Source organism: Gavia stellata, chromosome 12 (genome assembly GCF_030936135.1).
Source record: "Gavia stellata isolate bGavSte3 chromosome 12, bGavSte3.hap2, whole genome shotgun sequence".
NCBI classification, from domain to species: domain Eukaryota; kingdom Metazoa; phylum Chordata; class Aves; order Gaviiformes; family Gaviidae; genus Gavia; species Gavia stellata.
The window spans coordinates 289,466-313,187 of record NC_082605.1 but is presented as its reverse complement, the minus strand read 5'-3'; the positions used below and the strand labels follow the sequence as shown (position 1 = coordinate 313,187).

Genomic DNA, 23,722 nt, shown 5'->3' with positions numbered 1-23,722 from the left:
TCTGAGGGGATACTTCTTCATTCTTACAGGCCGCACCCCTGATTTGAGTCTGACTACTATTGGGGAGGCATTTTTTGCTTTTCCTGGTACTTCTGAGGCCTATACTCCTGGATATACTTGGTTCTGAATTTCTTCAGGTACCTCTGAGCTAACAGGAGTATTTATAAGGGCCAGACTTAGAAGTTCAATTAGCTGGTCATTCCCCACTCGAAGTTCGATCTTTCCTTTTTCAAATTTTATCTTCGCTTTCCGTTGTTCCAATAAGTCTCGTCCTAATAGAGGTTTTGGTGAGTTAGGCATATATAGGAATTTATGTATTCCCAATTGTTTTCCCAGTCTAAATTTAAGAGGTCTTAAAAAGTATGCTTTCTCACTTTGGCCAGTAGCTCCTTTTATCGTTATAAAGTCTTCATTTATAGGTATTAAAGCTTGGTTTAAAACGGAAAAGGTTGCTCCTGTGTCAATTAAAAATTTCACATCTTGTTGTTGCTTTCCTCGCTTTAATATAACCAGCGGAACCGCTAGGGTAGATTCCCCAGGTCTCCATCAATCTTCCTTAATCTGGGCCTGTATTCTCCTTTTCCCTCTCCACCTTTCCGGACATTCACTTCTCCAGTGTCCCCTCTCTTTACATCACACACATTGGTCTCTTCCCAAAGGTCTCGGTCTTCCAAATCCCATACCTTTACATTCCTTGCTTTCCTGCAAGGCAGCTATTAAAGCTCGCTTATTCTTCCTTCTATTTTCCTCTTCCTGATTACTAAACACTCTCCATGCCTCATTTAATAAAGCTTCCAAATTTTTACTCTCAGTTGGCTTTAGTTTCTGTAATTTTCTTCGAATATCCCTTGCTGATTGCCTTATACATAGAGATACTAACTGTTATATAGCTACTTCTGATCCTGGATCCAGAGGGGTATGTCTTCTCATCGTATCTCATAATTTATCTAAAAAATTTGAAGGAGTTTTCTTTGGGCCTTGCCGCACAGCATATAGAGCAGACCAATTTATAGTCTTTGGAATTGTTCTTTCTATACCTTTTGTAACCTAATCTCTGTATTTATTTAGTAACTCTATATGAGCATTTCTGTTAGGATTCCAATGTGTGTCCTGCAAGGGGAAATGATCTTTTATGTCCCCTCCTGTGTTTTTAAGTTGGTCACTGGTTAAGTCAAGGGCCGTTTTTAAGATTAACTGTTTTTCGGTTTTTGACATGTGATCCAACAATAGTTGAATATCATTTTAATCGGGGTTATGTTGTCTGATTAAAAACTGAAAGTGCTTAGTGACCTTCACAGAATCATTTTGATAGCTTTTTGCTACTGATTTCCATGTTTCCAGATTAAATGACGAGAAAGGGACCTTTATTAGAATGGGACTCCCTTCTGGTTTCACCGCCTCCCTAAGAGGTGCTTGCACCACTACCTGCTCTTCTCTGCTCTAAGTTCGGGAAGACACAGGGCTGTCTAAGGAAGCCTCCAAGTCTGAACTTTCACCTTTTCCTGATTGAATTCCTGCAGGAAGTCTATAATGTTCAGGCAAATCTCCTACCCTAGAGTCCTCGATCTTTTCCAACTTTGTACATCTTTGCCGGATACTACAAGCTGAATAACACCTCCTAATTTTCCCTTTCCCTTCTTTCTTATTTTCTTTTCTTAATGCCAATATTATAGGATCTTGTGGAGGTACTAATCCACAGTCTTTCTGATACTCAGGATGATTACGGAGAGTGAAAAACATATCTGCATATGATATTTCATCCCATTTTCCTTCTCTCCTTAAAAATAACATTAATTGTAGTAAGGTATTGTAATTTAAAGTTTTGTTGAAAGGTCACTTTTTTTTATTATCCAATTTATATAGCGGCTACCTCTGAGAAATCTCGGGGCGCACCAAGGACGTCTCACTCTCAGCCGGTCCCGCAGCCGGGCACAGAGGGTCCCATCTGGGTCGCCAATATGACGCGCAGAAACAAACTTCACGACTCACAAAGAGTTATAAAGTAGGGATGCTTACTTCGGCGCCGGGGTGCAAGGGGATTGTTCCTCAAAGCTTGCACACTCCTTCGGCGAGCAAGCAATTATTTATTACACAAAAGTATACATATTTATGAGATTATGTAAGACAAATCATACATATTCATAAATGGGGTGGAGTAATTAAAATGTCTATGTCATCAATTCTAAAAATGTCCACATTATCTTTGCGTATGCTTGGATCTGGCTTCGGTGGTCGTTTACTTCCTCAGAGGGTCTTATTTTCTTCTTCCTCTCTTATCTTTTGGATGAACTTTTGGCCATTAATATATATTCCTCGGCACTTGGCAAATTCTGCATTTTCTAACTAGCTTCAGCCGGTTTTAAGGTTAGTGTTCCTGCTATCATTTTCTTTTAATTGACGCGTTAGTTCCTCAACAAGCATCAATTCTATTACAATTTTCTTTTAATTGACGCGTTAGTTCCTCAGCAAACTTGGCCCTCAGTGAACATCATGAGCATGTGTTTTCATAATGAGTTTCTTAAGGATTCAACAATAGATATGGTCACTATCTAAAGGCTTAGACAAGGTACCTATTGTACATATTGATTCAGCATGTATGAGCTAATTACAAGTGTCCTATTTTTACATATCAGGTGGATGGTTTTACCACAGCCAGGGAGTTCCACTCAACCTGTCAAGGATTTTTTTCTTCCTGGTTCTTGCAGTAACAAGTTTTTTTTAAAAAATTATGTATGTTTTCCACGGAAACTTCACCAAGGGAAGTGCAGCGTTTAGCTCTGATTGCTCTCCGTGTGGATTGTATCCGTCCTCAACCAGGCACACAGTAGCTTTCAGACGAGGAATGGGACTATTTCAGGGTGAAGTGAGCAATTGGGATGCCAAGCCTGTTTTATTTAAGGCAATCAGGTGAAAATGTGCGGTTGGAGCTGTCTGTGTTGCTTACCCTTTTGACTGCAGTACTCCCCTCTAGTTCTCCATAGTACTCACTTCTACTACTCGGCTTCATCAGGTTTAAATTCCTGTAAAGTGATGCTACACTTTGCAACTGTTTCTACTTGATTCTTCACAAATTTGAGAATTCCCTGTTCAGGTGTCTCTGCTTTCTTCTCCCCCCTGTCCAGAACCGTATTTGACTGCAAGGGCTGCAGAGTCTGTGTTTCCTCCTTGTGGTGAGGAAAATATGGACATGAAAAAGAAACAGATACTGATTCTGAAAAGACCCCTTTCTTTGTGCTCATTTTCCCATTCCATTGCCTGTTGTGAGTTCTTAAATGATGTGAGTTACTCTGAGTCTTAGCAATCCCTTGTTTGCACCCCCGTGCTCAGGAGGTGCATCACAAGCTCTGTTTGGGCATTGCTTATGTCAGACAAGTAACTGTAGCCCTGTCTGAAAAATAGCTCATGCGTAAGATAGTTCCTTGGCCGTAACAGAAGGGTTTCTGTTGGCATCTGCAAGAACTCAGGAGAAAACCCTGCTGATGGAAACCCTCAGAAGAAAGAGAAGGCTAGATAGAAGAACACATCAGCAGAGTTATGCTGCTTTACCCCAGATGGGGTCACACCTCCTGGCACGGTGACTGTGGGTAAGGGATCTCTCAGGCAGGACAGGATCTCAGGCAGGATCTCTGTCTGGCAGGACAACATTGGCTGCAGTTAGACATAAGTAAGTTGCCTACAGGGCTGTGAGTTCAGACCTACTCAGCAGAGTTTCTGACACATCTCACGCAGGAGGGCAGGGTGCTGGGGAGAGGGGAGCTCTCCCCTGTGCTGCCCCACAATGGCCCAGTATGTCCCACTGCCCTCCAGGGAGGTATTACCCCTTCACCACTGCTCTCTCAGCCTTACCATCCACGGGTGTTTTACCCATCTGTTTGTGTGCTCATCCAGCCCGTAATGTCCTAACTTGGGTACAAGAATATTGAGGGAGACCATGCCAAGAGTCTTGCTGCAGCTGAGATAAATGACATCCACTTTTTATCTCCTCATGCACAACTGCAGGCTGTCAGTTTGGTGAGGCATGATTTACCCTTGGAAAGTCCATGTTGCCAGTTATTCTCTTTTAGGCGCCCAGAAATGTCACTCAAGAGGACTCTAATTGATGGCACACTCCCTGCCAATGTGAGCTTGTACATTTTTGTGGTTCCCTGGGTTGCACTTTTGGACTCTTTCAAAGATGGGTGCAACATTGGCTTGTCCTCTCCCACAAGAGACCTCTGCCAATCCAATGACCTTTCAAAGGGGATATTCCAAAGAAATATCGCTCTTCCCCTGTAACTTCATTACCGTTATCCTACCTGTTATACAGTGTATTTAATGTCTCTATTTTTTCATGTGTTTTCACCTGCCCTGATACAATGACTGCTTCTAACATCACCTTTTCAGATGCAGACTGTCTAGGCAAAGGCCCTTTCCAGTCTTCTCCTATTTTCTCCTTCCCTTACTTGTTGTTCATTGAGATTTCTCTCACGTTTCCAGTTACAGCTTTGAGTTTCAGGGAGGAAAAGCTTGCCTGTCTTTCAGTAGTCTAATTGTCTCCTTAGCCAACTCTTTAATTATAACTACCTTTGTGTCTCTACCTACCCAAAACATTTCTCATAAGATTATCCCTTGTAGAAAGGCAACCTCATTAGAGGTAGCTTGTGCTTAGCATATATTTGCAGAGTGTGTTTTGCTGTTTGTGAAGCTTTATCATGCTTTACTTTTCTTTGCTTGCAAATAGGAAAACAACTTCTGTGCCTGTGTGCAGCCAGTTCTCTAAGGAAAGCAGGTCTCATTGCTTACAGAAGCCCTCATGCACAACTGTCTTCACCATCCCTGCCGCGAGGTTAAACTAATCGTGTGACAAAGTGAGAAACTGTTGGAGATGGCAGACCCCTAGTGAGACAATCAAGGGAAAAACCACCAGACAAAAGACGGGAAAGCGGAGCGTCAGGAGAAAAGGGTGAAGGAGGGAATAGAAGGTGCAGCTGTTAATGAGCTGGGGATGCCTGGGGGTCCCAGCCAGAAGCCCTGTGCCTGCTCCGTGCAGCCTGAAGCAAGACAAGAAACCCACTTGTGCAGTCTGAGGATCGCGTGCCTTTTGGATCTGGTGACAGGTTAACTGGTCACCCTCCTGTCAGGGTCAGTCTATGCCCAAAACCACCAGCATCAGCAGCACGGTGTGGGTGTTGTGACATACCGCATGCTATGATCGTGGGGTGGTGTTTCTCCATGCAGAGGGAATGGTCCATTACAGAGACTGCTGTTCTCCCCAGATTCACACACCAAAAGGGACGAATGAAAATGCTCTCAAATGATACTCCTGCAAAGCAGCAGTTGTTTCACATGCCCTCTGGGGCCATCTCCAAAAAACTGAATACGCTGCACAGAGATGTCACCTGCATTGTGCTGCCCAGAAGGCAAGTCACAGCTTGCCTAAAAGGCCAGTCTAAACACAGAAAACACCCGGCAAGCTGTGGCCCACGCAGTATCAAATCATGGGCCAGTTTGTCCTCCTGTTACTCACAAGCTCCAAAACCATCCTCTGCAGACCAACCTCTCTTGCAGGGTGCAGCACCAGCCTTACCCAATCCCTTATTCTTTAGGCAGAGTCAGACAACCCAGCGTGGAAAACTAGGGTCAAATAACAGCAAGTTGTCTCGATTCGCCTGCATCCTGACTGAAGGGGTAACACCGCCCACAGGCACACACACAGCCCCACACCCAAAAAACCAACAGATGAGCACATGTCCACCCTTTCATAAAGACCGGAGGACTGTACGGAAATTTCTTTCTGAACCCCCATGCAATCCTATGCCTGCGAGTAGCATGAAGGCCTTGGATAGTGTGGTGAGTTGACCTTGCTGGATGCCAGGTGCCACCGAGCCGCTCTATCACTCCCCTCCTCAGCAGGACACGGGGGGAGGAAATAAGAAAAAAAACCTCCTGGGTCAAGACAAAGGCAGTTCAATACAGCCAAAGCTGCACGTGGAAGCAAAAGAAAACAAAAGATTTATTCTCTGCTTCCCATCAGCAGGCGATGTCCAGCCACTTCCCAGGAAGCAGGGCTTCAGTACGCATAGCGGTTGCTCTGGAAGACAAATGTAAATAACAAATCCCTCCCCCTTCCTTCTCCTTCCCCCAGCTTTTATTGCTGAGCAGACACCATATGGTATGGAACCTCTCTTTGGTCAGTTTAGGTCAGCTGTCCTGGTTATGTCCCCTCCCAAGATCTTGCCCACCCCCAGCCTACTGGTGAGGGGGGAATGTTGGAGAAACGGCCTTGGTGCTGTGTGAGCACTGCAAAGCAGCAGCCGAAACACTGGTGTGTTATCAACACCTTTCTAGCTACCAATGCAAAGCACAGCACTATGAGGGCTGCTCTGGGGAAAATCAACTCCATCTCAGCCAGACCCAATACAGGTATGTGCGCATTTCCTACTCTGGTAGAGATGGCAGTTCTGGTCATCCTTTCATCTGGTTTTGAGCTGAGAAACCTTCTAGGAAGGTCAGCTTTCCCATGCTCATCCGCAGTCCAGCTACCAGCAAAAGGATATTCCGTTTGAATATGAGTCTCCTTTGTCTTTCCGTCACGCAGCTGGGTGTGATGGGTTGGAGGTCTCCAGTTTCTGCCCAGTTTGTTCCTGGCTGGAGAATGGGAGCAGATGTTCTTGGAGAAGACACAGGGGAGGGCACACACAGACACAGGCAGGAGCCTCCTCTTTGGAGAAAACCAGGGCAAGAAAATGCAGAGGGCAAAGGCGAGGGCAGTCCCCTTGAGACCGCGTTGCCTTGGGTCATATAATCATAGACTCATAGACTGGTTTGGGTTGGAAGGGACCTTTAAAGGCCATCTAGTCCAACCGCCCTGCAGCAAGCAGTGACATCTTCAACTAGATCAGGTTGCTCGGAGCCCCGTCACACCTGACCTTGAATGTTTCCAGGGTTGGGTCCCCGGAGGGGAATGTGGACTGGGGACAGAGCTGGGAAGGGCTGTCTGGAGAAAGTCTTTACTAAAGCTGATTGAGGCCCACGAGCAAATGCAGGTGATGGAGAATGGGGAAATCCTGCATTTCTGGGCCTGTGGGGGTCCCCAGGGTGCTGCCGTGTCCAGACCCCGCCCCGTGGCGTGTCCCCAGCACGCGTCCCCGTGTCACAGCAGCCCTCTGTGAGGTGCCACGCCCTGCAGCGGTGTCACAATGGCCGGGCACTATATCTTCCTCCTGGGGCTGGTGCTGCCCCAGTTTCTCGTGGCTTTTGCCCGGAGGGAGCAGTGCATCCACCCGGGAGATCCTGCTGCCACGAGGAGGATGAGAGCACTCAGAGGTGAGGGGCTGGCGGGAGGTTGGGGGCTGATGCCTGCTGGAAGCAGTGTCTGTCCCAGCCAGGTGCTGGGGGCTGTGTCCCCGTCACCTCTCATCCTGCTGCCAGGCACCTCCCAGAGGGCTCTGGCTCCATCCTCTCCCTGCCCTCCGTGGGGAAGCTGGGGACCGCTCAGAGATGACCCGGCCCGGCCGGCTCTTGTCGGGGCTGGCCAGCGCCAGCCCTCCTGGCCTCTCCTCGCAGAGCCCCATGTCCATCCCCCACCCAGCTCAGGGCCCCTGCGCTGGACTCGCTCCAGCACGTTGCTGCCGTTCTGTCACTGGGGAGCCCAGGATGGGCCCAGTCCCCCAGGGTGTTCTTCCCACCGCCGCAGGGAGGGGAAGACTCCCTCCCCTCATCCCACTGACTGCCCTCTTGCCGGTACAGTCCAGCACAGGCTGTTAGTGCTGGGGGAGGCTGGGAAGATCCTCCCCGCTCCCTGGTGCAAAGCCCTGCAGCCAGCAAAACCATTTCTTTCTTTTCTTCCAGCTCTCTGCCCATGCCTGAGTGCCCAGTCCAGACCTGCGCGTTCTGAGGACGCAGGCAGGGCAACAGGAACCGTCCCAGTGGTTGTCACTACCTTTGAGGCCGTTGGGACTTCTCTGCTAAAGCGGTTGCAAGACAATGAGGTGAGGCAGGGGCGGGTTGAGGGCTCCCCTCTCCTCACCCCTGGCTTCCCTGGCTGCCATGGCCGAGGGGGATCTCGCCTGACGGCACCTCTGCCCTCCTGCAGGCGCTTCGTCCCCAAGCGCTGCTCCTGCCGCTCAAGCTGCGCTAATGCCACCGCTCCCTGCTCCTTTCCCCGGGAGCTCAAAGCGCTCGCCTGGGCACGGCAAAGCCTCTGGCACAAATCCCAGCACCTCTCCAGCACCTTTGCCCAAGGGCCCAAGGCCCTTCCTTAGCTTTGGTTTGGGAACTGTCCCAGCACCAGTGCTCATGCCGGTGCAAGGAGCATGCTGTGTCCCAAGGTGCAGGTTGCTCGTGGCTTCCCCTCCTCAGGGCATGGTCTCGTTCCCACGCCTCCCTGCATGGCATTTTACCCTGGTGGAGTCGATCTCCCTGTCTGGCTCTCTGCTGATGTCAGAGGTGCTGCGGAAGATCTTTGCTGTTCCCCCGTGACTGTCCTGACCAATGCCTGCAGCTCGTACCTCGTGCCCGTGTCACACAGATGATTTGGGGGGCAGCAGGTCTCTCTCGTGGCTCCCTGGGAACGAGGGCAAAGCAAGTCCCATCACCCCGCTTTGTGGCCTGTCCCCAGGGTGACCGAGTGCAGACATACCGGGAGCTGGAGAGCGTCTTGCAGGGAGATGACGGCCGTTTGACGAGCGGTGTCGTGAACCGCCTGCTAGCAGAGGCGTCCAGTGACATGCGAGCAGCCCAGGTGAGCTTGTTCTCTTTCAAGGCCACCAAAGCAGCCTGCCTCCACCCCTGGTTTTGGGGGAAATACAGAGTGGTGCAGAGATGTTCCTTGGTAATAACCAGACCCAGCAGAGGTCCTAAGGGAGAGGCTCTGGGGACTTGTCATTACAGGGAATTTGGAGAGGGGACACAGAGAGCTGTGCAGAGCCGCAGCCTCAGGGCTGTTTGGAACTGAGCGAGAGCTGGGTTCAAGCTCAAGGTTATTTCTCCTGCCTTGAGGAAGAGCCATGGGAACCCACCAGCCCCACGGAGAGGTCCCAGGGGGGTCTTGAGTCTGCGGCAGTTTGTTCCTGGCATCTCCGTGGAGAGGGAGAGGGGGCAGCGGCACAGGGCTGTGCCAGGGAAAAGCCTTCCCTCGTCTCTCCAGGGAGCTGCTCGCCTACCCTAGGGTGCAAGAGGCAGCAAGTTCTGGGCCCGAGCGGAACTGCCCCAAGGGCTCTCGCAGAGGAGATGGGGTCATTCAGACTGTCTAAGTGCCTCAGCCTTTTTCTCGGGAGTGTTTAACCTGTGACGCTTTTGCAGGGTGTGACAGGTGACATGAGGACAGCCGCTAGCGATGTCCTGGTGGCTCTGGCCCGCTCCCACTTCCACTTTGTCATGCCCGAGCTCCAGAGCCACCTGAAGGCCATGGGGAAGGTCCCTGATGAGATTGTGCTCCTCACCTTGGGCAAAATGGCCCGCAGCTACGGTATGGCACCCTTGGCCTCCTGGGTTGGGCAGGGGTCTGTGATAATGGGGAGAAAGGATCCTCCCCCTCCCTAAATGCTCTGTGTTGAACTAGAGGGCTATGGAGTTGTCGTGCCTCCTTGCTCCCTGCCAGGGCCAGCTGGCAACTCTGCCCTACCAGCCTGATCCCAGCTCCCGAAGGGTGGGAACCCATTGGAAACAAACCCGCGGGGTCTCTGCCCCCCACTGTCCTCCCTGTTTCCCCAAAGGGCTTCCCTGCATCTCCCCTGGGGAAGGCAGCCCTCCCCATACCCTCTGGCATGTCCTGCGTGGCCCAGCAGCCCCAGCCCTGCCAGGGATGGACACCAGCCTCCCGTGTCTCTCACTGACACTCTCGGTCCCTCTGTCCCTGCCTTCTCTGCAGCCCTGCGGTGCATCCCCTTTGTGAGAATGACGCTGCTTGCCCTGCGCGCCACGCTGAGCCAGGTGGGGAGTGGCCGGATGCTGCGCACCGTCTGCAGTGGTGAGTGCTGGCTCCTTGGCCGGGGTCGCAGGGGCAGGGACTGGGGTGGCCTTTGATGCCTCCATGTGATCTCAGAGGGAACAGGGTGGGCGTCAGCCCACAGCGAGGTCAGGCCTTGTTGATCCCAAACTGCCGTGAGCGTGTAGAATGAGTGGGGGAAGCCCGGGAAGGGAAGGGAAGGGAAGGGAAGGGAAGGGAAGGGAAGGGAAGGGAAGGGAAGGGAAGGGAAGGGAAGGGAAGGGAAGGGAAGGGAAGGGAAGGGAAGGGAAGGGAAGGGAAGGGAAAGGCAGGGCCTGCAGAGAGAGATGCTGGAGGGGAAGGGGCCATTGAGGAGGAGAAGGTGCGATGGGGAGGAGGAGAGAAACAGTGGGCTGTTTGAATCCAGACACCTCCAGAGCAGAGATTGCCCTCAGATCCAGATCTGGTCCTGGGCTGAGCCCTGCCAAGCTTGGGACTGTCCTTAAAGCAGGTTTGGGCGAGGGTGCAAGGTACCGTCCCTGCTGCAGACTCTCACATGCTCCCTTTTCCTTTCTCCTGGTGCAGTTCTGGAGCAATGGTCAAAAGGAGTCAACACGTACTTCTGCAACCGGGAGCAATGCCCCTTCCCTTGCGAGGGGGTAGCACAGTTCTGTGAAGCCATTTACCCGGTCTTCCGCTACGCGGCGGTACATTGGCTGGACTGCAAGGAGGAGGAGGTGAGAAGTGCTGCTTTCCACGCCTGGGGCCACAGCGGGCATGTCCACTGTGTCGGATGTCGGTGGGTCCGTCTGTGCCCAGTGGGGTGCAAGCAGAGGGGTGAGGGGAGGGGCTCCCTGACGGGAAGCAGCTGAGTCCTGGGGCCTTTCTGCAGGGAGGGCTGGGGTACCAGCGTGGGGAAACGCTCCCTCTCCTTTGGAGCGGGCCCTTCTGCTGCAGGGCAGAAGGGAAAGGGAAACCCCTCTCAGTGGGAATGGCAGACTGCTGTCCAGGGAATACTGAGCACTAGGCAGATCTTCAGCCCTCCAAACAGAGCCTCTCCCTTCCCTCTTCAGGACAAGCAGGCTGTCCTCAGGGCTGTGGCTGCCATGATGGAGGTCCTTCTGCATGAGGAGCAGTACCGCGAGCATGCCTGGGAGCATGTCCTCTGGCTCCTGCACCGGTATCAGGAGGTCCGAGACACCTCCCGGGTCACTGAGGTGAGGTGTTGTGCAGGGTCCAGCGTGGCTGCTGGGGTGGGTCTGCGCGAGTGCCACGAGGCGCTGGGGAGCTGTGGGGTGCCAGGAGGAGCTGGGAAGCCCTTAGAGAAGGAAGAGGGAGAGCAGAGGAGGCCTGAGGCTTCCTGGGCTCTTTGGGCAAGAAAAGAGGGGGCCAGGAGGCAGGCAAGAGTCCCTGGGGCTTGTCTTCTCAGGAATGGAGGCATTGCCACCACCCTAGGGCTCTGTGCATGGGAAGAGCTTTGCCCTAATGCCCAGGGCCATGTCCAGTCCCAACCAGTGAGGGGCAAAGTCTGATGATGAGTGGGAAGTGCCAGGAAACTGAGTTGTCAACAGGGGGCTCTGTTCCGAGGAAAGACACCCTGTCGATGCGTCTCTGAGGGGAGGGCAAACAAGAAGCCCTGTGCAGGAGGGTTTGGGGTTTTCTCTCGGAGCTGCTGTTAGGGACTGCCCTTATGCCAGATGTGCTGGGTTTCTTCTTTCCCAAGTGCCTTTAGGTGGCTTTAGCCTCCTCTTCCTCCCCTATTCTCTTGCAGAGCCTCAGCTATGTCCTGGAGATGCTGGAGGCAGTTCAGACCCCAATACCACAGGGCACGGCTCTTGCCATCAGCACCGCTGTGCACCGCCAGGTAAGGGGAGCCTGTGCCCAGTCATTGGCCTGAGGCCCACACACGTGATTGCCATGGAGGGGAAAGACCTGCCAGCTGGCAGGGCAGGGCAGGGCGGCAGGGTGTCTACGTGCAGGACCTTCTGAGTGCCAGGAGCAAGCCAGGCCTTATGAGGGCACCCCCGCAGCCCCCCACCGCCCCCGGCTCTGGGCAGGTGCCACTTAAGGCAGGCAGACCAGTCCCGCAGCTCTTGGAAGGGCTGAGAGGCAGCCTGATCCCGGCTCTTTGGAAGGGGCTGAGGGGCAGCCCAGTTCCCACAGCAATCTCCCTCTCAGCCCAGTTGCAGGAGGACTCTGGAGCACCAGCAGCCTAAGGGCAGCCTTGCGACACCGCTCAGCCTCAGCTCCTTTGCAGCCAGGGCTGCTGCAAAGCTCTGTGTGTGCCCGGGGCCACCGTGGGGTGGGCTGGGTTTTGGCTGTGGGTCCCGTGCCCAGGGAGAGGAGAGCGGAGAGCACCGTTTCATTTCAGTCCCTCTTAACACTATTGCAACTTTCTCTAAAACGGACCTCGTTCCCACAGCTCTCTGATGTGACCAAGGAGCCTGGCCTGGCCCATAAGGCAGCACTGTCCCGCTGCATCACGCTTCAGGGTAAGGAGAGAAGACTGGGCGATGCCCTGCCATGCCATGGCAGCTCCCTCCCTGTCCTGGGTGGTGGGGGGGCAGCTGCCTGCTAATGCAGAATGCGATTTCTTCCCTGCAGCACGAATGTGCCCCGAGGAGACGGTCATGTTTCTACACTCCCAGCTGAGTGGTGGGACTGAGGCCGGTCGCGTGGCAGCCCTGGGCCTGCTGGGAGCACTGGCCCACTCTGACGGTCAGTGCCAAAGGAGCTGCAAAGAACGGGTCCCCCAGCCGAGCTGACGCCCCGCGACAGGGCTCGAGCTGTCCCCCGGCAGTTAGAAATGGCGGCACAGCAGGGATGATGCCCCAAGCTCAGTAACACGGGCAGGCTGGTAGGCGGGCGGGTGGGCTGGTGCGCACAGGAGCTGCTTGTACCCATGCTGTTTCTCTCATCCTCCTCTGTGTTACCATATTACCATAGCTTTCAGTCCCTATAAACCAGCTGTGCCTCTAGAAACGGAGTGACTCTGGCTACGCTGCTGCCTCCTGTGAAGTCAGAATCAGGCCCCGCTTTTCTGTCCCGTTGGTGTGTGAAAAACTTGGAAGCTTCCGCCATCGGGGCTCTGCCTCAACGCACACCTCTCCATATCTCTTCCAGCACCTGCAGTGAGAGAGAAGCTGCCCCAGGTGGTGGAGGCCATGGGGTCAGTGTGCCATGACCCCAGTGCCCAGGTGAGCTGGTTTGGGAAGGGACGATGCCACCAGGGGAGGCAGAGGAAGCCTTTCCCTCAGGGCAGAGCTGGGGTGCCTGGGGAGCACCAGCGCATTGCCCAGGCGGTGGGTGATGGCTCCTCCCTGGGGAGAGCTGGCAGAGTGGAGCGGGGAGGTCACTGTGCTCTCTGGGACAAATGCACATCCAGCCTGGTGCTAAAGCCCAGCCCTGATGCCAGGAGCGAAAGCTTCTGCCTTGTGCTTGTCACCTCTCCGCGAGCCACAAAGGCTGCCCCCAAGCAAAGGTGGCTTCCCTTTGGGTTTTGAACAGGAGGACCGTAACCACGCTCTCCCCTGGCAGGTGCGGAGGGCAGTTCTGGAGTTCATCCGGGAGCTGCTCAGCTCCGGACCCCAGAGCTGCTGGGCATGGGATGTGGTGGGGCACATCTTCATCGAGTTCAGCCGGAGCTCGGGCAGACTGGTAAGGGCAGAGCGGGGCAGCCGGGGCTTTGACCGGTGCCTGGACTGTGCTGAGAGCTCCTGCAGGCATCCTTGGCCATGGAGAGCTCCACGCTGCAGGGCCATCAGCGCTGGCACGGCCGTCAGAGCGGCCTCCAAATGGCCGTTCCTCGTGGGTGTCTGTGCTGATGTCGGTGGAGATGTCAGTGGATGATGTGGGTTTGCACCCGGGCGTGCCACCCGGGACTGCGGGGCTGCCTGCGCACCCCACGGGCTGAGCTGTGCCCACACGTGCCTTCCGCAAAGCCGCCTTGCAAAGGGAGGGGCTTGTAGGGACAGGACATCCTCCATCCTTAAACGCTGATGGACAATCAGAAAAACACGGCCAGTGCAGACACATGGGCCGGGCTAGAGGAACTTTCTGTGGTGTTCTCGTGCTCTGGCCCTCCAAAGCACACCCTGCCCGTCCGATAACAGTCTGGGGGCCCGCATCCCTTCTGGCAAGGGGACAGGCCGTTTGGCAGTCCCTTTGGGGAGCATTTCCAGCTGGGTGCCCAGGAGATGAAAGCTGGGGAGCCTCCCGCTGACTTGCTGAGGATCTTCCCTCTAGCTGGGAGGTCCATGTGCATCGCTTTGCTCTGTGGCTCAGGGTGGCTCTGCTTTGGGAGCAGGGTGAAGGAAAGGGCTTCCAGGTGCCCCTCAGCATCCGTCGAGCTGGGTGTGCTGCCGCCGCCGGGGCTGACACTGAGCACAGCCCTGCTGAAGGGCACGTTCCTCACCTCTGCTTTAGTGGCATGACAGCAGCATTTGGGCCCTGGGATCTGGGCAGACAAGCAGCGGCGCTGTCTGTTCCCAGGCTTCCCAGTCCTTCCCAGGGTCCGGGACCTGGTCCTCGAGCTGGCTCCAGCTGTCCTTGTCCTCCTTGACCCAGGAGGTCAGTGCTCCTGAGAGGCGGCACAGGAGTACTGGTGAGTCGTGCCTGAGCCTTGTCGGTCAGGAGCTGAGAGTAACGGGGCTTTTGCCAACTCTGTCGTACAGGTGGCAGGAGGCCTTTTTCCCTGGGAAACGCAGGAGGATGGAGCTCTTCGAGCCCTGTGCATGGACATCCTGGGCTCTCTGGATGTCTCTCTGAGAGGGATGACCAAAGTAAGTTGCCCTGTGCCCTGCTGCTGTGGCCACTTCTTGCCTTCAGGACATTTTTCCTCATGCTCTCCCATGCCCTGAACCTCTCCCCTCATGTGTGCTGAAGTGCACAAGGCTCAGGGAAACGCAGACTGCCCTTTTCGTCTTCAAGCTGAGTGGAAATGCCAATACGGTGAATTGCCCTCTTCTCTGCAGCTCCTGTGGCCGAGGCTGCTGCAGTATGTGGTGCCAGCCCAGTACAGTGGCGTGCTGATCCCACTCTCCCGCTGTCTCCGAGCCCTAGTTGAGAGGTGGGAGAGAGCAGGGTGCAAGGAAGAAGAGGAGGAGCCTGATGCCGTGGACTCCCAGGAGCAAGGTAAGAGCCCCAGTGAGCGCTGCTGGGTTTGGCCGGGGGTTGGGCCAGTCCGTGTCTCCCTGCGCATCTCCAGCCCTCAGCAGGAGCCTGGGAAAAGCAAAGGGCAGGCCCTGCATTGCCCCTTGCCTGGCGCAGAGGCCCGCCTCTCCTGCTCGCAGCGCTCTCCTGGTGAGCCGGGGCTCATTCCTGGCCACGCTGGAGCTGCCTTCATCTCATGCTGGGCAGCCCTGGGGAGCCCCAGGCCAGCGCTGTAGCAGCGCAGCTGCTCTCAGCCCTCAGCCCTGTGCGAGGCATTGGAGGCGCGAAGGGGCAGGGCACGGTGGGGGCTCGTCGGCTCACCTGGCCTTTCTTCCTCCCCGCAGCCCGGCTGCCGGCTCCCCAGGCCCTGTTGGCTCGACTGCTGGTGAGTAGTGGGGCCCTGGGGAAAGAGCTTTCCTGGCCAGGGGTGGTGGGAGAGCCCGGGGCAGAGATGCCGTTGAGGCCAGTGCTGGGAGCCCCCGAGGAGGAGGCAGCATGCCCGAGTCTGCCCGAGCCCGTCGGGGATCCCACTCCTTTTTCCGGGCTGGCAGCACCCCGGGTGAAGGCCTCAGCTGCCGCTGCTGGCTGAGCGGTGCCGAGCTCCCTCCCTCCCTCCCTCCTGGGAGAAGCTGCGGCTCTGGCAGCAGGAGCGACCTTTCTCTCCTGCCCTCGCCTAGGTGGTGGTGGCGGCTCCTCACAAGAGTGCAGAACGTGCAGTCGCTGCCTTGCAGCTGCTGCAGGCCCTCCACCGCAGGATCCACAGAGCCTTGGGGGCAGCGTGGGCGACTGAGATCCCCCTCCTGCTGCAGTCCCTGGAAGGTAAAGTGCGGGTGGGGAGGGAGAGGCTGGAGGGAAGGGAGTGGGGGCAGGAAAATGCAGCTTCCCAGCGTGACGGAGGAGAATTGTCCCCAGTTCCCCAGCACTTGCTCTGCTGCCTTTTCCCGTCCAGGGAGCCAGCACTGAGGCTGGGGGCAGCCGTCCCCCAGTGTCGATTCGGCCCAGGGGATGGACGGGGCTGGTTTTGTCCCCTTGGCAGCCAGGTCTTGGTGGCACTCCCCCGGCCTGCCCGGGACGGTGTTTGGGGGAGGGACAGGACTGGTGCTCCTGGAGGGGGTGCAGCCCCTGGCTTTGGAGGACCAAGTCTCCAGGCCAGGCCAGGTTTGCAGCAGCTGTCCTGGGCAATAGCCTGGGAGAAGGGCTGCAAGTGGGTAAAAAGCGGTGGGTCATTAAGGAGAAAATGTGTGTTGCTGGTGCGTGCTGTGACTCAGTGGTTGGAGTTGTTCTGGGAGCTGCAGTCAAGCAGTGGGGATCTGCTGCGGTCAGACAAATGCCCCTGGGATCCCTCCTGTGTCTTGGGCCTCGCAAGGGCTTTGGCATAGCTAGGCCCCTTCTAGGCTGATGGCCTTAGACTTTTGGGAGGTCTGATGGCAGAGGAGACCACCGGGCTCGCCTTTGGTGTGAGCTTAAATAGCAGCTTCCTCTTGCTTTCTAGGAAAAACCGGGAACTGCCTGGACTCTGCAGAGTGGGAGCACCGTGTGCTCAAGGTACAGCATCCTTGGAGGGGATGTCACAAATAGAGGGGGCGAAGAGGGAGCAGAAGTGGGAGGAAGCTCAGGGCTGCCTGTGTAGGCAGCAGGAGGTGGGGGCACCTCCTGAGCGCCCTGCGCCTCCCCCTGCAGTAGGTTCCTGCCCGCTCAGAGGAGCTGCTGTCTGCACAGGTGCCACGGCTGATGGCTAATGCCCTCTAACGCTGTGGCACACGCCTTAGCACTGCCTCCTCCTCTATGTCTGGTGTGCCGGGGGGTCTCACCTGAGGTGTTAGGAGAAGAGGGAGGCTGGTGAAAAGAGGGTTGGGTGGGGCAGGGGAAGAGTCTGCCGTTCCCGGCAGCTCTCCCCCAGCAGCATCCCGGGACATGTGAGTGTGGAAAGGGCCCTGACCAAGGGCTTCCTCTCCTGTTCACCCCAGTTCCTGCGAGCGTCGCTGGAGCCCATCGAGGACAAGGCCTGGACTGTGGACCTGAGCCAGGAGCTGAGCCAGCAGCTGGGCAGCTCTGCCGCCGGCTCCTGGGAGAAGGTGTGTCTCCTGCCCCATGTGGGGGCCGGGGTGCTTTGCCCACGCAGGCGGTTTCCACTTCTTCCTCTTCCCTGGCACCCAAAAGGCGCTTCCCCCTGGCTTGCCTCAGTGGCTGGCTACAGCCTGGCACTGCGGCCGGCCTCGCCTGCTCCCGGGGGCAGTTGGGTCCTCCTGGGGCCAGCCCTCTCCTGACAGGTTGGGCCGTGACCGCATCTTGGGCTTGGCCTCTTCTCTTTCAGCTTTTCCTGTACAAGGCTCTTGGGACAGCGCTGGCAGCTTGTCGGGACCTCAGACACGTCCAAGGGCAGGTGCTGAGGTTCCTCCAGGAGACAAACCCCATGGAGCTGTCTGAGGCCCAGGTGAGGTGGTGCTCATGTCCTGAGCATCTGCTGCCTGTTCCTGGGGGAGAGGGAGGGCTGCTCCAGACCTTGATTTCCCCGTTGCTGCCGTTTCCCCCTTGCTGCAACGTCCTGCCTGGCCGTTGTTGCTGACCACAGCTGAGTGCCTGGGCTGGAGCCGACTCCCTGTTTCTCTGTGGTTGCAGGGAATGATTTCTGTTGTGTCCCACGCTGCCCAGAGCCACTTCCACCTGGTCTTGGATGCGGTGATGATGTTCTCCACCGCCTCCACCAGAGACGGGTTCTCTCAGACTTCCATGGGCTGGAAGGTAAGGGACCCAGGGTTTTGCTGTTTGGCTTTCCTTTTTTGGTCTTATTTCCACTTCTACACCTGCAGCAGCCAAACCGTGGCAGCTGCCTTTAGGTTAGCCCTCTTGTAAGAGCTACGCGAGACCTGTGTTTCAGAGGGGATGTCCTGGCATTGGGGCCCCTGAGGTGTCTTTGGAAAGGACGGGGTTTGACACCGGGTGGATCAGAGCCACCCAGCTGGGGCAGCTGCAGCGGTTGCTTGCTTGCAGCCACGTGGCCCCTGACTTAACTTCAGGAGGAGCTGGCAACAAGATGGGGTGGGCACGGTGGGACAGTCTGCCGCTTCCTCTAAGCTGAGGCTGGGAGCAGGAGCCTGGCGAGGTCTCGCTGGCTCTGCTCCCCCCACCTTGGGGCCATGGGGACGCCTTTCAGGGCAGGGCAGGGCCCTGCAGAGAGAGCGGTGCAGCCGGGCCTGGGGAGGTGAGCAGACTGGGCTCATCCGCACCCCTGACGTGCACAGGCTGCACGTCTCTGAGCAGCACCATGACAGGCTGTGTCAGATACCTTGCCACAGAAAGGCTCCAGGCAGCTCCCCAACCTCTCAACTCAGTGGTAAAAGAGCCAGCAGTGTGTGCGATGCTGGCTGCACCTCGTCCCCATCCCCATGCGAGAAACCAAGCTGTGGAATGGGAACAGCTCCCAGCTCCGGAGCTTGCAGCTCGAGGAGCAGCTTGGGGAGCTGCTGGGAGATGCCCAGGGAAACAAGGAGCTGGGGAAGGTGCAGGGCAAGGCCTGCTGCAGGAGCCTGCAGGAGTCTCAGGGCATCTCTGTCAACACAGGTACAGCAGCAGCAGCAGATGGAGAGAGCCCAGGCCATTCGCGCTGCTCTCATGCGCACCTACAGCGGCATTGCGCTGCGTGCCCCCAAGGAGCAGCTGCTCACCCGTGTGGATGAAGAAATCGTGGGCAACATCCTGCAGCTCTCCAGAGCTAAACAGAGGGTAGGAGCGTGGGGCACGCAGGGCAGGGATGCCTGGGTGTCCCAGGTCCAGCCCCTCGGGGCTGGGGTGCACCGAGATGGATGGTCTCTTTCTGAAGATCTCCCAAGGAAGGGTTTGTCCTCAACGTCCAGAGGCAACCCCGCCATGGGTTTCCCCTGCCCATGCTCCTCTTCCACCTCTCAGCCCTTCAAAGAGTTGAAGGGGTGCTTTGCTCTCTTTGGCCTCAGGACTTGCAGCTCAAGCTCGCCCTGGTGCAGAGCATCACTGAGGTCAGCTGTGCCATCCAGGCTGTGGGCGACTGCGGCAGCTTTGAGCTCTCCTTAAAGCAGGAGGCGACGTGGACCTTGCTGGTGAGTGCCCGTAGCCAGGGCAATCTCACGGGGGAGTTTTGGGCTGCACCATCAGACTCGTTTCCCCAGAGGCACGATGGTCTCTGGGCTTCATGCGAGCTCCTGGAGCTGTGTACGGAGCTGGTAAGGCCCCTGAGTGCTGGTGCTGGGTGGCTGTGGCTGGGGAGCAGGGTCCCTCCTGCGGTGCCTTTGGGGATGTGTGGGGGTGACGGGGCAGTGTCTGCCCAGGCCTGACGGGAGGGCTGTCCAGTGCCCCTGTGCACTGCCAACTCTGCGCTTCTCTCTCTGGGACTTGCAGGACTGGATAAAGGAGGAGCCCGGGGACTCCCTGGTGTATGGAGTGTTCCAGGCCCTAGGGGAGTTGAGGTGAGGTCTGTTCCCCGGGCTCTGGGGACTCCTGGTGTGCCCCATCCCAGCTGGCTGGGGCAGCCCCAGTGGCCTTGAGCATGGGGCCGGGAGCTGCTGGGGCTGTGGAGTGGGAGGGTGTCCCCCATGTTGGGTGTCTGCCACAGGAAGGGAGCCCCCGGGGTTCCTTAACCTGGGGGCGGGGGTTTGCCTGCTGCCTGGGAGGAGGCAGGAATTGCTGGCACTGAAGGCAGTGCTTGCTGGCATGGGGTGGGGGTGTTGGATTTGGGGTGCTCAATTAAGAGGAACCCAGCTGTGGTTTAAGCCCCTCTGGAGAGGGCTAGTAAATCCCCTTTCTGTTTTCTCTTCCTTTTCCCTCTGGCCAGCAAGCTGAGGCCACCTCTGAGCAGGGAGGAAAATCGCAAGCTGCTGGCAGTGTGCTGCCAGACTGTCTTGTCCTTTCCTTCCAAGGAGCGGATGAAAAAGGGCAAGAAGACAGTGAGGGCAGCTGTGAACATGCAGGTACCCACCGGCCAGTGCCTGCCCACCCCTGGGTCAGGATCCCACCTCAGTGCGCCCCGGCAGCCCCCATGATGCAGAACCTCAGCTCTCCTTTCCTGCTTTCAGCTTTTGCACAGGAGAGGCATGGAAGACCTGGGCCATCTCATCGAAACCCTTCTGGAGGCAGAGGAGACCTCTGCCGGCTTTGACGACGTGATCCATGTGAGCAGCCATGGGGCAACAGGGAAAGTGTCGCAGGGGCAGAGGGTCGAGGCCTTAGAGGGTGTTAGGAGATGGATACCTTTCCTATGGGAAAGTGGGCTTTGGCTTCTCGCTCTGAGGCTGTGTGTCTGGCCCGGGCCAGGGGATGAGCTGGGGGACGGGAGCGCCCGGCCACTGCAGCCTCAGGCCAGGCAGAGCAGTGGGCCCTGACGGAGGGAAAGCCCAGAGCCAGCCCTGAGCTGGGTGAGAGCAGCCTGGGGGAAGGCTGGAGCGGGGAGACGCCGGCAGGGAAGCAGCAGCTGGCTCAAGGCAGAGGCGGCTGGAGAGAGCGAGGCGGTGGAGGCTGCAGTGCCAGTACTGAGTGGGGCCGGGAGCCATGCTGGGAAGGGGCCAGAGAAGGAGGGAGGGGGAGAGGGATCTCAGGGAGAGAAAGATGCCTATGGTGAGAGAGATGCACCCTGCCTCAGGTCCTGAAGGGTTGGCTCACCTCAGCCAATGGATGGGAGCGTGAGAGAGCCCTGCGGTTTTGCGCCCATCTGCTGGGAGCTCGCAAGGAGCTATTTGAGCTCATGGTGAGTAGAGCCCCTCCGTGTACCCTGGTGCCCCCTTCCCACCATTCATGGCCCCAGAAGGGAGCCCTGCCCAACTGGGTGCTGGGTTTCGGGGCTTCAGGGATTACGGGGCAGGCCTTCTGCCTGCATCTGCCCGGTTGCTGCTCCTGGAGCAGAGGCAAGCGGGTGCTGGGGCTGCCTGCGACCCTTTTCCTGCTGCTCTCCCCTGCAGAGAGGACGTTCTTGTGAGCAGTTCGGCTCCCTGGTGGGACTGCTGGTGACTCTGACCAGCGACTGCCTGGCCATGTCCTGTCGGAGGGCATGGGTATGCCTTGGCTACCTTCTCCAAATGCAAGGTGAGGAGAGCGGGCACTTCCCAGCCTTGCTCAGCCTGATTCACCCACTGCTGTCTGAGAGCAGGACGTTGTCACCAATGCTGGGGACTGTCCCCCTCCATGTCTGTCCCCCTCCATGTTCAAGGAGAGACAGAGGGTGGTCAGAGAACTCGCTCGGATGAGGTCCCTGACGTTTCAGAGGGTGCCTTCCCCCTCGCTCCCTGCCTTGAGCCTGGAGAGACAGGCAGCTCCCTAGGCAGTCTCCAAACTCATCGCTGCCAGGCAAGAAATATCCTGCCAAGCACAAGAGAGGAAACCAATTTGTTGCCCAGAGCAAACTGGGCAGGGAGGAGGGATCTGAGCTGCAGGCCCAGAGCGTGCTGCAAAGGTCCGCCTGTGCTGAGGTAGTCCCGGGGAGGTTTCCTGCCTCCCAGAGACGATGGTGGCCTGTGCGTGAACAGGGGGTGCAGCTGCTAGGAGCAGAGGCTGCTGAAACCCTGAAGCCCCAGCAGAAGGTTCCCAGAGGAAGAGGGCTCTTTCCAGCCGGGGATTTGTCAGCCATTTATCAGGCTCGGGAAATCCTGCTGCACTGAGTTCAGGAGGGCCCCGGGTTTTCCTGTGGCCTTCACTGCCACCCCTTGGGTTCTCCTTTAGCAGTATCTAGGGCCAGAGGTTGCATTTCTGTAGACGTGACTCCTCTTTTCTCCTGGTGTTTGTTCCAGCCAAGACCATGAAGGCGGTGTTTCAGGCAGATGAGATCAGGTGCCTGGCTGAGGAGCTGAACAGCCCGGACACTGAGATTCCGGTGGAGACCTGGACCAAAATAGCAAAGGTAACTGGCCCCAAAACAGCGGGGTGGGGGCCCAGCTCCTGGGCTCCTGCATGTCTCCCTGCTCCCCTCCAGAGTCTCTTGCTGGCTCCAGAGCAAGCTGTCCAGATCGCTTAGCCGCATTAGATGTAAACAGCACCGTGTGCACAGCAGAGGAAAAAGTGATTGCCTCCTCCGTGACTGCCGAACTAACAGTCCCGTCAAGTTTTCTTTCCTTTCTGAATTGCTGGAGCAGAGCTGTGACATGGTCTTTCCTGTTTCTGACTTCTCTCCAGGCTGTTTGCAAATGCATCCCTCTAGCGCAGGCTACGGACTTTCTGACCGCTGTCCGGGACAGATTGCTGCATGTCACACCCACACGTGCAAGAGCAGTGCAGAAGTGGGTGTTTGTCTTCCTGGAGGAATGCAGAAAGGAAATACTCCAGGAGGTAAAGGAGATCTTTTTTCCCATTTCACTTTGTCTTTTCTCCTGTCGGCTGTTGCACTGCAGCCTGTGCAGTTGGCATGGGCTCAAGAAACACCACCTGTGTGCCGAGCCGAGGGGCTACTGATGGTCTGAGCCGGGCATTAGCAACTGCTGCTGGGGTCTGCTCCAGCTGGTGACAAGGATATGGGCACTTCTTGTCCAAAGTCTCCCGTTGTCCACGTCCTTCCCACGAGTGAGGCACTAGGAGGCACCGACCTTGCCGTTCCTCCCCTTCCTCTGGGGTCACTGTCAGTCCTCCCTGCCCTGGGACTCACTTCACCCTGCTCTTTCTTCCCTGCTCCCCAATTCCCTCTACTCTGAGCTTTGCTGGGCATGCCAGGTTTTCCATAGGTTGCATACTTGTTCATTGCTGTCGCTGCTTTCCATGTGCGACTGTGGTGTTTGCTTTTGCTCTTGCATCGCTACAAACAGGTGGGGTGAGGTATTCAAGTGTTGGGTGTGAAACATGTCTGTGTCCTCTGTGTGCACAAGGGCACGCAGCTGCTCATACGGTTGGGCCCAGGCCCATGCGAGTGAGTGCACGCATGCCTGTGCGTGCGTGCGTGCGCACAATTGCCAAGAACACATCCAGCTCCAGACGTGAGCCAGGGTCAGGCAGGGTGGAAGGGGTGAGGTTTCGAGCTAGGTCTGGACTCAAGGGAGCAGGCACTGCTCATGTGCTGAATGACTGTGTCTGGGCCCCGCAGGAGGGGATAAAGGATACACCGAACCCTTCTTTCTCCTCTTCTTCCATTCAGGTGCCAAAAATCCTGAAGACCCTTTGCACCTACATGCAGCAGAGCACCCACAGGCCCTTCCTGCTCCGGGCCCGCTTTCACCAGGAGCCCCTCATCAGCAGTCTCCTCCAGAAAGGTCTGCCCATGGACAGGTACGTGCACTACCCGCTTCCCCGCTGTAGTCAGAGACCCTGCAGCTTGCTTGCCCTGGGGTGGTCCAGTTGAGAAGCAGGACTTTTTTTCCTGCCTGAACAGTCTTGAGTGTTGCAAGCCTGCATGCTTGTGTCTCTGCCATGAGTGGGGCGTCGTAAGCCCCATTGCGGATGAGGAGGTTTGAGGGCACTGCAGGACTGCGAGGATACGGGCTCAGGGGTGAACGTCTCTTCCCTTGCAGTGACACGGTGGAGCTGTGGAGGACCCTGGGGAGAAGCACCATTGTGATTCAGGTCCTGAGGTGCTTAGTGGAGAAACTAAACAGAGCAGGAAACAACCGCCTGTGGACTTGCTCTTGCACTTGTGAGCAGCACAGTCATCAGACTGTTCTGGAGACTGTGATGGTACGTTCAACGGCAGACATGTTTCTGCAGCTTTGCACCTGCTAACTC

At 56.6% G+C, this 23,722-nt stretch overlaps 1 protein-coding gene across 1 annotated transcript in view; it reads left to right on the top strand.

The window, feature by feature from the left end:
* Positions 1-7,949: 7,949 nt before the first annotated feature.
* The window catches only part of LOC132317894 (maestro heat-like repeat-containing protein family member 2B), a 51,605-nt gene continuing 35,832 nt past the window's right edge, over positions 7,950-23,722 (top strand). The window contains exons 1-26 of the mRNA XM_059823400.1: positions 7,950-7,970; positions 8,600-8,722; positions 9,283-9,448; positions 9,851-9,949; positions 10,493-10,644; positions 10,981-11,124; positions 11,679-11,771; positions 12,330-12,399; positions 12,512-12,625; positions 13,031-13,104; positions 13,445-13,564; positions 14,581-14,688; positions 14,881-15,040; positions 15,403-15,443; positions 15,736-15,877; positions 16,551-16,603; positions 17,026-17,133; positions 17,373-17,492; positions 17,678-17,800; positions 18,620-18,781; positions 19,430-19,497; positions 20,115-20,199; positions 20,983-21,106; positions 21,808-21,917; positions 23,178-23,269; positions 23,512-23,674. Of these exons, the coding sequence (XP_059679383.1) occupies positions 8,708-8,722; positions 9,283-9,448; positions 9,851-9,949; positions 10,493-10,644; positions 10,981-11,124; positions 11,679-11,771; positions 12,330-12,399; positions 12,512-12,625; positions 13,031-13,104; positions 13,445-13,564; positions 14,581-14,688; positions 14,881-15,040; positions 15,403-15,443; positions 15,736-15,877; positions 16,551-16,603; positions 17,026-17,133; positions 17,373-17,492; positions 17,678-17,800; positions 18,620-18,781; positions 19,430-19,497; positions 20,115-20,199; positions 20,983-21,106; positions 21,808-21,917; positions 23,178-23,269; positions 23,512-23,674 (2,706 nt within the window). The 5' untranslated portion in view covers positions 7,950-7,970; positions 8,600-8,707. The remainder of the gene's footprint in view (positions 7,971-8,599; positions 8,723-9,282; positions 9,449-9,850; positions 9,950-10,492; positions 10,645-10,980; positions 11,125-11,678; positions 11,772-12,329; positions 12,400-12,511; positions 12,626-13,030; positions 13,105-13,444; positions 13,565-14,580; positions 14,689-14,880; positions 15,041-15,402; positions 15,444-15,735; positions 15,878-16,550; positions 16,604-17,025; positions 17,134-17,372; positions 17,493-17,677; positions 17,801-18,619; positions 18,782-19,429; positions 19,498-20,114; positions 20,200-20,982; positions 21,107-21,807; positions 21,918-23,177; positions 23,270-23,511; positions 23,675-23,722) is intronic.